Raw genomic sequence first — 14,456 nt, forward strand, 5'->3', positions numbered from 1 at the left:
CCCGCCCCCCGGACCCGCCGCCTCCCCGCGCCTGCCCGCAGGCCCCGGAGGCTGGACTCTGGGCCGGGCCGAGACGGGTTAAGGCGGGTCGGGCCGGGCCGCCCCGTTCGGGCCCGGCCCCGCCAGCCCCCGCCCACCGCCGCCTGCCGCGGGCATCGGGCACCGCCCGGAACCCCGGCGGAACCCCCGCGCTGCTGCTCCCGTGGGCGGCACGGCCTTTCCGCCGCGCCGCACCGCTCGGCTCGCCGGAGGCCGCGCCGATTGGCCGGGAGGGCCCGCGAGCTCCGCTGCTATTGGTTCATCCGTCAGGGGGCGGGGCGAGGGGCAGGCGGGCGGGGCGGCAAGATGGCGGTGCAGGCGGTGCACCTGGAGGCGGACGCGTTCCTGGTGTGCCTGAACCACGCGCTGAGCACCGAGAAGGAGGAGGTCATGGGGCTCTGCATCGGAGAGGTACCGCCCGCGGAGGGGCGGCCCCGGGGAGGGGCGGGTGGCAGCGCTGCTTCTGGGGACTGTGGCCCGTGCGGGGCCGTGGGACGCGGGCTGGGGCCGCCGGCACGGCGTACGGAGCGAGCCCGGGACAGCGGCACCGCGAACGGAGCGAGCCTGGCACGGCGGCACCGCTCTTGGGAGAGTTGAAGCTCAGAGCCAGGAAAGCTTCCCATCGCCGTGCCCCGGCTCGCTCCGGTGCGCACCCGTGCCTTGTGATGCTCAGAGGAGCTGGCCGCGCCCCGCGGGTAGTTGTTTCTCTAGCAGAGTGACTGATTTCCCCTCTGTGTCTTTAGGTTGACACCAGCCGAATCGTCCACATCCATTCTGTGATAATCCTGCGCCGCTCTGACAAGAGGAAAGACCGTGTGGAGATCTCACCAGAGCAGCTTTCAGCTGCTTCCACTGAAGCAGAGATATCCTTTAGCAGAGACAGCAGCAGGCTCGCCAATGAAGTGCTCTGCCTCAGAGCTCTTTTCATGTTCTGTGTTCTAGGCTTGTAGTCGGCTTGAAAGCATCAGCTGCTCCCTCCTGCAGCTGCTCAGCTGGGAGGGCTGTGCTTGCTGTTGCCTTTCCCTTTGTTGGTTCCAGCACTTGCAGTTTTTTATCACTGTTTTGTACTTGGTCACAGGTAAAGCTGCAGTGTGTTTGTGGAGGGGGGTGGCAGTTCAGCAGGGAGGCTTAGTGGAAGATGAAGGGTCAGCAAGGTGCTGCACTGGGGAGGCTCTTCCCTACACACACTCGGGGATGCTGGTTTGGACAGCTGTTGAAATGTTGGTTACTGCCATGTGCAAACAAATCCAGTTTGCTTCTGTAGCAGTGACTGCTGATGGTCTTGGGGAAGAGACTCCCATCACTTCCCTGCACTGTCTTATCACCCCTCCAAAAGGATCTGGAATTCTGTTGACTCATAAGAAACTCTTTTAGAACTTCTGTTTTCCCTTGTACATACAGCTCTTCCCTTTGCTCTGTTGGTTCCTTGACTCCCACACAGGTTGGCTGAAATGACAGGACGCCCCATGAGGGTGGTGGGCTGGTACCATTCCCACCCCCACATCACTGTCTGGCCGTCACACGTCGGTAAGAGGAGCCCTGAGCTGGGCTTTGGGTGAAACTTCCAGCTGCTGATCCTGGTGCTCAGTCACTGGAGTTGCAGAGCTGCACATTCCAATAGTTCTGGGTCTCAGACATCCCCTGGTAGGACTAAATTGTTTGGGTGGGCTCCAGGGACCCCTGCCAGTGTAGCCTCATTCCTGTGTTTGCTCTCCAAGGGTTCAAACATGACTCAGGAGTCACAGATCAGCTACTGCTGGTACTGCTGTTCTTCCAGGTAGAAAAACCAGACCTAGGGTATGGGGAATAGCAAAAAAAGCTGGGGGAATCCTAGGCCTGCTGTGATGACTTCTGACATCTGTGAGTGTTAATGCAAAATGGAAAACTTTCATAAAAGAAGTACATAAGTATCTTATATGTGTTGGACTTCATGGTGACCTGTGGCACCATGCTGGCTGTGAGTTGTGGTTTTGTGAGCTCATCTTCTATTTCTAAGATTTTCTATTTAATTATGTTTTAAATTGGATCATTGTTTAAAATTTAAACTTAAGTCACCCAGAGTAAGCATGTAAGAATAAAGCTTGTGATATTTGTTACCAAATTTCGAGTCACCCTTCAAAAGGTGGCAAATCTTTTCCCACTCCTGCAGGTGAGCAGGGCAGGTCTCACTCTCATTTCTGTGCCTGCAGATGTCCGCACACAGGCCATGTATCAGATGATGGACCAAGGGTTTGTAGGGCTGATCTTTTCCTGCTTCATTGAGGACAAGAACACCAAGGTAGGCAACTTAAAAACGGCAACAAACCTTCCAAGTGCTCCTGAGAAACATCAGGGCAGAGCTGAAGTCCTTGAGTGCAGCTCTGCAGGAAGGGCAGAGCTCTGCTGGGAGCACATGGAAAGCACAGCGGGAATGGTGGTGTTTGGATTGTGATCCCAAGGACAGGAGAACAAGTGATGATTGCTCTGTGCTGCCCCACAGCCTGGGGGGCTGCAGCAGCAGCTGCAGAGTGTGTGCACTGAGATGGGCCTGGGCTCTTCCCTCAGTGTCCAGCTCAGCACACAGCTCTGCCCCTCTGTGCTCCAGCCTCTGCAGAAGGTGTGGCTGCCGTGTGAGATAAGCTGACAGTCAGGTCCAGGCTGTCCAGGCAGCTGTTGCTTAAGAGTTTTTGCATCATTAAAAGGTTTATCAATATGCTTTAAGTAGCTCCAGCAAGGCAATTACAGCAAAATGTCTGGAATTCTATTGAAAGCATATTCTGGTTCCTGAAGGAATATGTGGGTTTAGATGATTTTTGCCCTTGGAATCTGACTTTCTGCTGTCTCTCTTAGACAGGCAGAATTCTCTATACCTGTTTCCAGTCTATTCAGGCCCAGAAGAGCTCAGAGTGAGTACAGCAGAGGAATATTATGTCCAATTGTATTTTGTCTTGTCTCTCCTTTCTCTGGGTTGCCTCTAGTAAGTGGCTTCTCAGCCTGTTCTGAGGAGCAAATGTACAGAGATGCCTGCACAGGGTCTCCTGACATCTGCTCATGCAGGCTGCTGGAAGGGCATCTAAAGATTAGGAGTGATTCATTTAGCATAGATAATTTATTGTTTTAAGATTTGCTGTTGTCAGGGTGGGGATTTGTGCTGCAATAGGTTGTGTAGCAGCCCCACCTTTTTGCTTCCTGCTCTAGAGATGGAGCCCTCAGGTTTGCATGGTGCAGACTCCTCACTAGCCACATAAAGGATCATGTTCTCAGAACTGGCCACCCAATTGTATTTAATCATAAAATGCTCCAGCATTTTACAATTAAAATTCAAGACAAATGTATGGCTGTAAAGTGCTTCCCTTTGTCTCACAGCTCAGGCATGTGTTCCCAAAAGTGGATGTGCAGCACTTCCATGCCTTGGAGAGACTAAGGTTAGAGAAGTAATTTTTTTCTTTGCTCCTTTGAAGTTAATTGTGTCTGATATCATTCTAGATATGAAAGGATTGAAATTCCCATTCATGTTGTCCCCCATGAAACCATTGGGAAAGTGTGTCTGGAATCAGCTGTGGAGCTGCCCAAGATCCTTTGCCAAGAAGAGCAAGATGCCTACAGGAGAATTCACAGGTAACAGCCTTGGAGCTCTGCCCCTCTCTAGGACTGTCTTTGCTGACGTGTTCTACTGTTGCTGTACTTAAAGTACCAAAATCTTGGCAAAACTGTTGAAATTAAAAAGAAGTAGCAGCTCCTGTGCCTCTGTAGAGCTGAGTCTGGGGTAACCAGCAGTATTGTGAGGGTTTGTGATCGTGGGTTGTTATCCTTGCGAAGGTGCAGGGCTTCAGCAAGTGAGGAGGTTTAGGGGCACCTGTGGTCTGGTCAGTGACTCATGGGCAGCTGGTTCTACAGTCTGGGTTTAATGTGCAATTCCCTGCTGTCTTGTCTCTAACCTGCTTGCTTTTCCTTCCCTTAGCCTCACCCATCTCGACTCTGTAACCAAGATTCATAATGGTTCAGGTAAGGATTCCTTTCTTGCATGTGATATTCCAGGGTGCTGCTCCCAGAATCTGAATGGTGGAGTCTTGTTACACAGGAACAGAATTGAAACTAGATACTTAAAACTTCAAAGGCTGTAAAATATCCTAATCATGGGGTTCATGAATGCTGTATCCTTCAGGCTTTGTAGAATTGGTAAAAATTACACAAAAGTTGGGGATTGTTTGGGAGTTTGGTTTGTTTAGGTTAGTTTTTCTGTTACAACAGCGAAGGGGTTTTTGATTTGTTTAGTGTTAAAGTGGTGTCTGCCTGACCTGTATGCCCACTTCCATCTCTTGGCACTTTGTATGTGTTACACAGGTGTGACGTCTTTGCTTTTGCCAGTGTGACGGGATGAATCCAAATCCCACTTCTGTTCCAAGTTTATTGCCCCATTGTCCATTCTGACACATGTAGGAAATGAGGCATTCAATGATGCTTCTAAATTTAGAAATTAATTAGCAGCATGTGTGCAGATTTTCATTGTAGATCTGTCATTGCTGCCTGGGTCAGACTGAAATGGTGTTTTCCTGTTGTAAGATGCTGGTTCTGACTTTCCTGTGGAGATTTGTGGTTGCCATGGCCAGGAGGTTGGAAGGTTTCCTCGGCTGGCTGTTGGCTTTGGGGATGTTGAGTACACTGAATCTTTTATGTGTTGCCCTGGCATGATCTGTTGTTGCTCTTTGCAGTGTTCACAAAGAACCTCTGCAGCCAAATGTCTGCCATCAGTGGCCCCCTGCTGCAGTGGCTGGAGGACAGACTGGAGCAGAACAAACAGCGTGTGCAGGAGCTGCAGCAGGAGAAAGAGCAGCTGCTGGAGGAACTCGCTGCTTTAGAGTGAGGAGGAAGTGCAGACCCTTCAAGAAAGAGACATGAAAAAAACTTCAATAACTACTCCAGGCTGAAGGGTGGCCCTACATTGCCTCTCAGTGAAGGTACTGGATGTGTCTCTTCTCTTGCAGCAAAGAGCATATCTCCAGGATCAAGACTTTACCTGCCCCAGCTTGGTGCCAAGCAGTGCTGTGTCTGCAGGTGCGGCACTTCTGACTCAGTGGTGGGGCTGGGCAGCACCTGAAGACTCCTGTTTTGGAGGGGTCACACTTGTAGGGAATATGTTGTTTCTCCCTCTGTATTTTGACAGAAGTCCTACTGCTTTACATGTATTCCAGGAGCCTGGAACAGGAGGGTTAGAGGGGAAAAGTGTGTCCCTGCTGTCATATCTGATGCTGCCAACTTCTGCCTTCTTTTAGTAGCTTCAGTTGACCATGATCTTAGATCTAGTAATGTTTTGGGTCACTGGTCATTCACCCAGGCAGGTAAGAGGTTGGAGGGAAGCTTGGGAATAGACCTGGAAGATCTTTGACATAGGATCTGTGTTCAGCATATGTCAAACCAAATAAAGAATTCCAAAGCTAGAGCTGTTGGGAGTAGAAATGAAATGAATGCTACAATGCTGCATTTTTTGGTCAGTCTGTGTTCCCTTACTCCATGTAATGCTGTTGTGTGCCCAGCAGTGAGGTTCTCTACAAAATGAACTGTTTCTGCTGGCTCAGTGAGAGGATTGTGGTTCCTTCCCAGAAGGAAGAAGATTAAGGTGCTGGGAAAAGAACTGGTAGAGGAATAAGCCTGACATTGTTACATGCTGAACTTAACTGTAGAAACTACTTAAGACTGGAACAAAATAGCTGTTGTTGAACTAACCCCTTTAAATGTTATTGCTGTTGCATTTCACTGTATCCCCCATCATCCTCAGCTGTGTTCTGTCTTGTGAGTCTGTCTCATGTGAGCCAAGGATGGGACAATGAAAGTGACAGAGCTGAGGAAGAGGCACTCCCCATCAGTGACAGCCAATATGGATGAGCAGCTGTCAGATGTGGAAGCCCCATAACCCCAGTGCTCTGTCAGACTTGACTTTTTAATCTCTCTGCATTTCTACTGGCAAATCCCCAAAGAGTAGAACTTCCTTGAAGTGTATTGCTCACTACTGTTTTCTTAGAAGTGTTGTGAACAGTAATTAATCAGTCCTTGAACAGTCCAGTGGTTTTGTGCTGTTTTTGCTGTTAGTTTCTAGTTCAACTGCTCCTTACTTTTTATCACTGCTGGGGAAGGGAGGGTGGTGCCTCAGTGTCCCCAGGCTTGATGAGGGCTCCTGGGAGGTGACCTAGCAGCCCTGGGTCTCCTGGAATGGGGATGCTTGGATTGTAATCCCAGTGACAAAAGGATGTTAATGACTGCTGATCCACAGCCTGGCTCTCCGGCCAGCAGAGCTGGGCTGGCACTAGAGTTCTGTATTCCTACGCAGCCATGATTAAATTGAAACAAAGCAGCCTGGTTCATTGCAAGAATTAGTATCAAACTGGCCTTTATTGATTATCAAAATTATTAATCCCCTGAGCAATTTGCTTACAGAAGACACAAACATTATAACACGCGTTCAGCTGCATTTTACATGAAAGACAAGCCATTTGACAAGACCTCCTCATTCTATGGGGGAAAGTGTTTGAATCTGCTTTCCACATCCTGACCTTCCACATCTATTTTAATTTCTATGATATCTCAGTGACAGAGGTACACTACATTCAAATTCAATCAAAGAGCTTTGGAGAAACTCACACCTCCTCTTAGAAGATTTAAGGCACCATCTACCTACCACTTAATTTTAACAAAAACAGCCAAGGATCTCTCAAGAAACTCTACATGGGAGAATATCTGAACCCATGTCGAAACCCAACTCAGGTCTGCCCCTTTTCCTGCCTGCCTGGGAGTCATTCAGACAGAGTCAGAGGACTAGGGCTGGTGGGCCTGGACTTTGTTGCCTCTGGCAATCCCAGCCAGATGCACAGCCAGTTCTTCAGCACACACACAGTGTCTACAGCATATCAGCTACCGAGATGAAACAGTAAATCCCTTACTCACTGGAGTCACTGAAGACATGCTGTGTGTAAGTGCTGCTCAGACCTTTTACTTCTCTCAATACAAAATTTAAGTGGCACCAAGAAAGGAGGTATATTGAGACATTAAAAGCAATCTTCCAACTTGGTTTTCAAAGCAAAATCAGCACTGAGTTTCCTCATTACCTCTGCATGACTCAGCCCGTGCTGCTCTCTCTTAGCAAGTCCATAGTTTTCCTTCACATACTTGGCAAAGGGCGTGAGCTGTGTCCTGGCAGGGGTGTCCCCCTTGCCCGGGGGCTGCCTGAGGGTCAGCTGCCCCCCGCAGAAGGCGCACACGAACCGCGCCGTGTCCAGGGACCGCGAGTGCCGCCCGATCCTGAAAGGCAAAAACAAGGACTTTGATTCCACACAACTCCCCTCTCTTCTGCTGAGGTCAGATTTCTAAGGCAGTATTTTAGAACAGAGAACAGTACATCACACAGTGGTACAATCAAATCTGTATTACCCTAGAACTCTGTCCACTGCTTTTTTAGTTTGGTTCCTTCCTCTGTCTCTTCTACTCTCAACCTGAAGTATGAAGTGCTACATCATTTCCAAACACCTCTACAAGCCATGTATCAAATACCTCTAGGAGTTTCTCTTCAAAGACATCTCTAAAAAAATTTTCTCAATCTGTGTTGCATCTAAGCAATTACTGCATTGCATAGTCCTAATAAACACTACAGGATATGTGAGATGTTTTCTTCCAGTACTTCTGAGAGTCACACATATGGATCCTGAGGTAAAAAAGATGCCATAAATGGTGTCATTATTACAGTGTTAATCCTTCCCATCACAGTGCTGCCCACACTGCTTCCCATCTGTATGGCTGCACTCATAACTTAGTCATCAGGACACAAACCCCAGGAAGCTTCCTCTGGATAAGTTTTTTCTAGTATCTAATCAGTGTCACATATTCTGTGCCTGGTTTTTGCCAGGATTTGTTCCTTCAAAGCTTAGGTACGTATCTCTTACTGCTTCCCAAAGACTTCCTCATCACCAATGGTCCTCAGAAGACATTTCTGGCTGCTCTGACCTCTGAACTAGAACTGAAAATACCTGGAAACAAACGTGGAATCACACAGAGAGGTTCTGTGGGCTCCGGAAAACATCAGAGTATCCAAACTGCTTTACAGTTAGAAAGTTAATACACAGTCATATGCAAGATGAAAACATTACTCACGTAGCTTTGCACCGAACACACTCATAGGTGTATTTGTAATTGATCTCATAGCTGTGGCACCGTGTCACCACTGGCAGTTCTGGATGAATTACAGCTGCTTTATTGGCATAGAATCTCCAGAATCGCCCGTGCCCATCCCGAACACCATTGATGAGCCAGGTGGCTGCATGGCAAACCTCATGGATTAGTGTGTCCCGAAGGCGATCTTGAGATAAAGCAAACAAAGACATTGACATCAGTCAGGTATGGGGAAGTACAGGCTCACCTTTGGTCACTACTTCAGGCCTCTGACTCTCATTCTTTATTATTAAGATGCAAGCATTATTTTGGAAGTTAAAACTACCAACGTCTTGATAAGATAAAATGCTCTAAAACGAGGTTTTACTTGGTGCATTTCCAGTTTTGTGATTAGCCCCAATTCTGCATCCTAGTCACTTCCCCACATGCTTAATCTGTTTCAGTTTTTTTGTTTGGTTGGGAAAGCTTCCCCATCCCTGGAAGTGTTCACAGCCCAGCTGGCCTAGTGGAGCAACCTGGTCTAGTGGAAGGTGTGCCTGCCCATGGCAGGGAGATTGTACAAAATGATTTTTAAGATCCCTTTCAATCCAAACCATTTTATGATTCATTTCCCCATATTTGGAAGGGATGAGGGAAAAATAACAGTTACAGTACCATGTAATAAAACTTAATTTGGCACTGACCTGTCTTTACTGCAGCTTTAAATACTACCAACAAGGTGGCTAGCTGTGATGGAAGAAATCAGATTTTAGACTGCTATTATAGCACACACAGAATTAGAGTAACACAATGACTGTAGGTCTTCAAATCTTCAAGAAATATAAACAAAATACTGCTGTTAGTGTGACTACATCTCTGTTCTCACATTTGGTACATTTGCCCAGCGTCTTGGGCTGTGGAATGTGGATAAATCCATACATTTATTCATTTATACAAGATAGTATAAATTTTCAAAGCAGGCTGCAGTTCCAGATCTCTTAAGCATCAGATTTGTTTGTATCTCTAAAACTTGCTTTCTCAAAGAAAAATCAACACACCCTTTCTTTGACCTACCTGCAGAGTCACAGACTTTCTCAGAGAGTTCAATGCGAGCATAACGCTTCCCTTCAGGGCCTTCCCTTTGCCCTGTTACACAATATCCTGCTGTTTTTCTCATTTTCTTATTCCAGATTATTACCATGTTCTCGGGTAACTGAAAAACAAAACAGTACATGTAATCTGCTCTCTCCTACCTCTCTTATCTTCTGGCCCTCTGGCTCCCCCTTGTATTTACTTTGTATTTACTCCAAAGCCAGTCCAGGATGTCTGTTAGGGCTCTTAATACTGTTTTCACTTAAGATGCCAACTCCCCCTCTATGGCTTTTTATTCCCTACATCAGTTTTCCTGCAACCAACAATGGGAGTTTCACAATGCAGGATGAGACAGAAAGTCCCTTAGTTACTCTATTCTACCTCCAAGTACCTCCAGGTACAGGGCTGAAGCACTGGGCAGCAGGATAATTCTGCTTCAGCAATAGTGAGTCTGTTCAACTCAGTTTTATGTGAAATTGTGACCTCAACCTGTCCTTGGTCAGCTCAACAATATTTTCTCATCTGTATGAAAACACTTTCCTTCTTGGGGGAAATCCTATTGGAATTACTGAGGGCAGCACCCTTCCTTTCAAGGATATTTCTCACCAGAGGAGTGCCCAGTATCCCAGATGATAATCCCAGGTCAAAACAGCAGTTCTCTGAAATGGAACCTTAAATTTGAAACACAACTTGTAGTTTTATGTTCATCCTAAACTGTTATTTGAAGGATAAGCACATTTTTAATCTGTTCCAGAAAGGCAGACATGAACATGCAATAGGAAGGAACAAAGATTACGTGCAGCATTTCCATTACAGCTGGGAAAGCAAAGCCAAGCTGAAAACTGCTGCGTCACAGTGGTGACAAACCCCTTTCAGAAAAATTGCTTGGACTAATTCAAACATATGCCTTTGCTATAAAGCTTAAATGGTAGTTCTTGTTTTGAAACCAACCTTTTGCTCAAAGATGGTACTATTAAATAGGCTGTAAAGCTTCTGGGCCAACTCCTCTTTATTTTTCTTGAAATACTTCACATAGTGGGAAGCTGGATTTGAAAGATCTTGCAAGAAACAACCAGGCACTGAGCATACCCTGAGCCTGCAAGAAAAGCCATTAGGCAGTTTACCAAAGTACAGAGAAAGATCTGGAAAAATACATGGAAAAATAATAGCCACTTGAGAGCCAATAAAGATCTCAGGGATGCTTCAACTGGCATAAACCCCTCCTGACTCCTTCTATCAGCTTGCACTCACAAGGTCTGTGACTGTTCTCTTACTCTGCTGAGGGCATGAAAATCAATACAGTCTTGCTAAAAGGTATAAATTACTAATAGAATCAGTTTTGATATATTTTCAGAGGCAAGCAGCTGGATATATACAATCTGTAGAGCCCACACATGTTAGAAGCATGCTGTACAAGACAAGGAATAGCAAGAGAGATAACATTTACAAAGATTTGACATTTGTCAGATTTATTTGTCATCAATTCCACTAAGCAGAGATCAGTTTATATTCTCCCTGTCATACTGGAGACTGAAAACTCTGGTTTTCCAGCTACTCAACCATTAACAAATGGTCAATTAGTGGAAGTTTCTAGGTAGCAGAGGAATCGCATCAGCCTAGGCAAAATGCTTAGCCTCTCTTTGTCCATCTACAATTGTTCTAGAACACAGGAACAACAGAGAAACACTCACCTTTTCTCTGTCTTTGCTGACTGTGAGCAATTGACTGGTTCACTCCTAGGAATTCTTGCAGGAGTTCTTATCATGGAAGGTGTTTCTTGAAGTGAAATGGATTTTGGCTTTGGTGTCTTGACTCCCTCCCCTTTCACAGGCTGTGCATCTTTGCAGGGTGGCTGGATGTTTTCTAGTTCAACAGGAAGAGTCACAGGATTACACAGCATACATTAAAAAAACCACAGAATCATTAGAAACCACCAGTTAGAGTTGCTTTCAGAACAATTTTAAAAACTAAAAGTGTCTACAATGATAAAAATCAAGCAATAGTGAAAAACTTGCATCTTGACACTACAAGATTACTTTTCTGAATGCTCAGAGGAGTAACTTCCAATTACATCAAAATCCTTTGCAAGGAACCTCTGGGCTGCATCTCAGAGGTGGATACCACACAAATGGAAAGAAGCAGGCCACTACCACTGAAAGTTAGCTAAGAAGGACTGCTTACCTTTTGTGCTTGGCTGATAGACAGTTTTACTTGTGCTTAAGACTGGTTTTCGGGGTAGACTTCGCTTCGTTATCCGTTCCATTAAAGACTCAAAACTGTCATCTGAGCTCTCTGATTCCACCCCTGCACTGTGCCCTAGTGGCACAGTTGGAAATTTATTTTCTGTATTTTCACAGCTTCTTTCTTTCCTTCTAACAAGCAAATCTGGACTGCCTTTGAAATGTGACTCCTTCCGAGTTTGTGGAGGTGAAATATTTATGCACTTCTGACTATCTTTCAAGTCCTTCACTCCATCTTTTTGATGGTCATGCCATGGACTTTCTACAAAGACAGAATCTTCAGTGTCACTTGAAGTGAGAGAATACTGCAATTCTTGGCAGCAAGTGTTTCTCTTTCCAGGAGTCATCAGCTTCTTTGGGGTCTGAAGATCCTTCTGTGCTGCAATTCAAAAGAAAGAGCTTAAAGTTTTGGGAGTTGCTTTTATGAGACTTGCCTTTGTCTTAACACAACAGAAATCCCTTGAAAGATAAGAAAACACAAAGAACAGTAAGGTATCTCTTCATTTTCTTTATTATGCCCTACCCATTTGCCATCTTACTACATAAAAAAACACTGAAAGTAGCTTGCCAACAAACAATGCTTCTGACACCTCAGATTTGTCCTATGAAGATCAAGGGATCATGTCAGATCTATACGTGACGATTTTTTTTTTTTAATGATGCTTCTGGTCCACTTTGCTTCACTCCTTTCCCCTCCAGACACCATCCCATCAGCTTTTCACAGTCTGCAGCTGGCACACACATCTCAGAGCTGACATTCATCCCAGCTGAACAGATCCTACCCTTCCTGAGCAGGGGTCAGCTCTCCCAGAACTTTGAGCTCAGCAATGAATGCTACCTTCCCACTCATTAAAATATCTGCTTCATATTTGCTCTTGGATTGTTGCTTACCACTCTTTGTTGTACTCTTTTTCATTTTCAAGTCCAAGAAGAAATCATCCGAGTCATCAATGAAGTCCTTCAAACTGTAAAAAAAAAAAAAAAAAGGCAAATCATAAAGGTATAAAGGAATAAAGGTAGGAGTAAGCAGAGAAACAGCAGTAAATTTGCCTTACTAAAACAGCAATCCAAGAAAAGCCAGCCAACTACCAGCTGCTCACAGCAAATATCACCAACTACATCCATGGATAGGAATGGCAAGAGCATGTGCACCTCCAAATATCCCATTTTACATTTGCCCTGAACAAGACTGAAGATGTAACGGTTCTGTCTGCACTCTCTCCTATACAGGCCTATGAATCAATACAACTTTAGATTGTTTTTCTATGTTCTGATTAGTAAATATGATACAGAAAATTGATTTATGAACACAGAAAATTCATTAATGACAGCACCCACCTTGCATCTGCCTTTTTAGAAACAGATCTGGGAGTTTTCATTCTAGCTAAAACTGAAATAAAAGAAGATTAATTAAGAACAAGGTTCTGTTTCTCTCGTTATGCATTTTTTAAAGTTTGCAACTAGTAAAAATTTGGTCCAAAGAATTTTCAAAAAACAAACATAAGAAACCTTTACATATAATTCCAACTCTCAATTCCTCAAAGCTGGCAGCTGCTTTCTAGTGACCAAGAAGGAAGCAAGTGACAGGGAACTGTGAGTGACAAAACTAAGGCAACAAAAAAAATGTAATGCAAGGCAAAAAGAATAAAAATTAAGACAATTCAAGAATACTCCCTGTGGCATATAGACATCAAAACTCCACTGCAAGGAGAGAATTACTTTGCAGCACAAGCAATGAAAGAAAATAACAAGCAAAACCACTTCACTGTAATTAAAAATGTGTCCTTTTCATACTCCTTCAGAAAACAAAGTAACATGTCATTACTTACACATTTCAAATTCATCATCACTGCTGGAAGAGAAGTACAGGGCATTGCTGCAAAAATGAAATGCAGAATTTTAGATCACAGCAGGAAGGATATTTGCATCTCCACTGATCTGAAACACCCATGAACACTGAGAACCAAATATGCACTGGGAAAAACGCTGACTGTCCTAACTAGGCTGAACTATTTTAACTCTGCATAGAAAGCTCGTTTCTTATCTTCCACAGAGTCTGTGATCTGGTAGTAAGGCTGAAACCTCAAACCATGCACTGATGAGTAAGAAGCTGCCTCTGCATGAAGTGCACTTTAATAGAGCTGCCATGAATATTTAGCAAAATGCAGCAGCTTTCATACAGCTATTCCAAGAGGGAGAATGGAGGCATCACCACCTGGACTGCTATGCCCATGCAAATGGAGAGGCAAGCCACAAAACCTGTACTAAGTTATTTATTTCATTTTATGAGAACATGAACCAAACATTACCAACGTCAGAAATACGTTATGCAGCTGCTTAACAAACAGGAAGACAGCTTCTTTTAACTGACATTATTTAAACCTTAAAGACTGAAATATGCTAATACCTACCAATTACCATAAAACAAATGAGGGTGTAATCTGAAGTTATGAATATCGATTCAATGTAACATATACTACATAGAATGCAGTGTAATATGTAATGTATTGAGATATACTCACAGGTATTTTAGATACATATACGTAGTAGATAAAATACTTTCTATACGATGACATAATTGACTCAAAACACGCCCGGACACACGGGCTGCGGCGCTGTCCCGCCCCGCGGCCCCTCACCTGCCGCCCCGCCAGCCCTGGCTCCCCGCGGCGCCTCTCCCGGGGCTGCTCCCGCCCGCAGCCGCCCGGCCCCGGTGTCCCCGGGCCGGGGTGTCCCGGGGGCGGTGTCCCTGGGCCGGGATGTCCCGCTGGCGGTGTCCCGGGGCCGGGCCCGGGCCGGTTCCGAGCTCTGGGCCCTCCCGCGCCGCCGCTCCCGCTCCCGCCATGGCGCTCGAACGGCGCGGGCGCTTCCGGCGCAGTGCGCATGCGCACGAGCCGCTAACAGCGGCCCCCAGCGGCTCCGGCAGCTCCGCCGGCGCTCATCCCAGCCGAACATACCCATTGCTGCCGC

The 14,456-nt window shown here is 45.9% G+C and overlaps 2 protein-coding genes across 3 annotated transcripts; one reads left to right on the forward strand and one right to left on the reverse strand.

Moving 5' to 3' along the window:
* The first annotated feature begins 302 nt into the window (after nucleotides 1-302).
* Nucleotides 303-6,076, forward strand: BRCC3 (BRCA1/BRCA2-containing complex subunit 3). Of its 2 annotated transcripts, XR_014852188.1 has the most exons (9): nucleotides 303-450; nucleotides 783-902; nucleotides 1,479-1,566; nucleotides 2,229-2,317; nucleotides 2,869-2,924; nucleotides 3,505-3,636; nucleotides 3,980-4,023; nucleotides 4,731-4,976; nucleotides 5,211-6,076. XR_014852188.1 is itself a non-coding variant. In XM_085060180.1 (8 exons), the coding sequence occupies exons 1-8, from the start codon at nucleotides 346-348 to the stop codon at nucleotides 4,880-4,882; spliced, it is 786 nt and encodes a 261-aa protein (XP_084916306.1). In that variant the 5' UTR covers nucleotides 303-345; the 3' UTR covers nucleotides 4,883-6,076. The 2 variants fall into 2 exon arrangements, 1 of the variants encoding a protein (XP_084916306.1); XM_085060180.1 differs by having other exon boundaries at nucleotides 4,731-6,076.
* A 562-nt stretch (nucleotides 6,077-6,638) lies between these two features.
* Nucleotides 6,639-14,445, reverse strand: GCNA (germ cell nuclear acidic peptidase). The gene is made up of 10 exons (XM_085060179.1): nucleotides 14,126-14,445; nucleotides 13,316-13,362; nucleotides 12,825-12,876; nucleotides 12,378-12,451; nucleotides 11,428-11,865; nucleotides 10,938-11,109; nucleotides 10,198-10,342; nucleotides 9,229-9,367; nucleotides 8,158-8,362; nucleotides 6,639-7,311 (listed from the first exon to the last, which is right to left on the reverse strand). Exons 1-10 carry the CDS (start codon nucleotides 14,329-14,331, stop codon nucleotides 7,059-7,061), a joined length of 1,731 nt encoding a protein of 576 aa, XP_084916305.1. The 5' UTR covers nucleotides 14,332-14,445; the 3' UTR covers nucleotides 6,639-7,058.
* Between the last annotated feature and the right edge of the window lie 11 nt (nucleotides 14,446-14,456).

This window comes from Lichenostomus cassidix, chromosome 4A (assembly GCF_008360975.1).
Source record: "Lichenostomus cassidix isolate B80296 chromosome 4A, HeHo_3.0, whole genome shotgun sequence".
Classification (NCBI taxonomy): Eukaryota; Metazoa; Chordata; class Aves; order Passeriformes; family Meliphagidae; genus Lichenostomus; species Lichenostomus cassidix.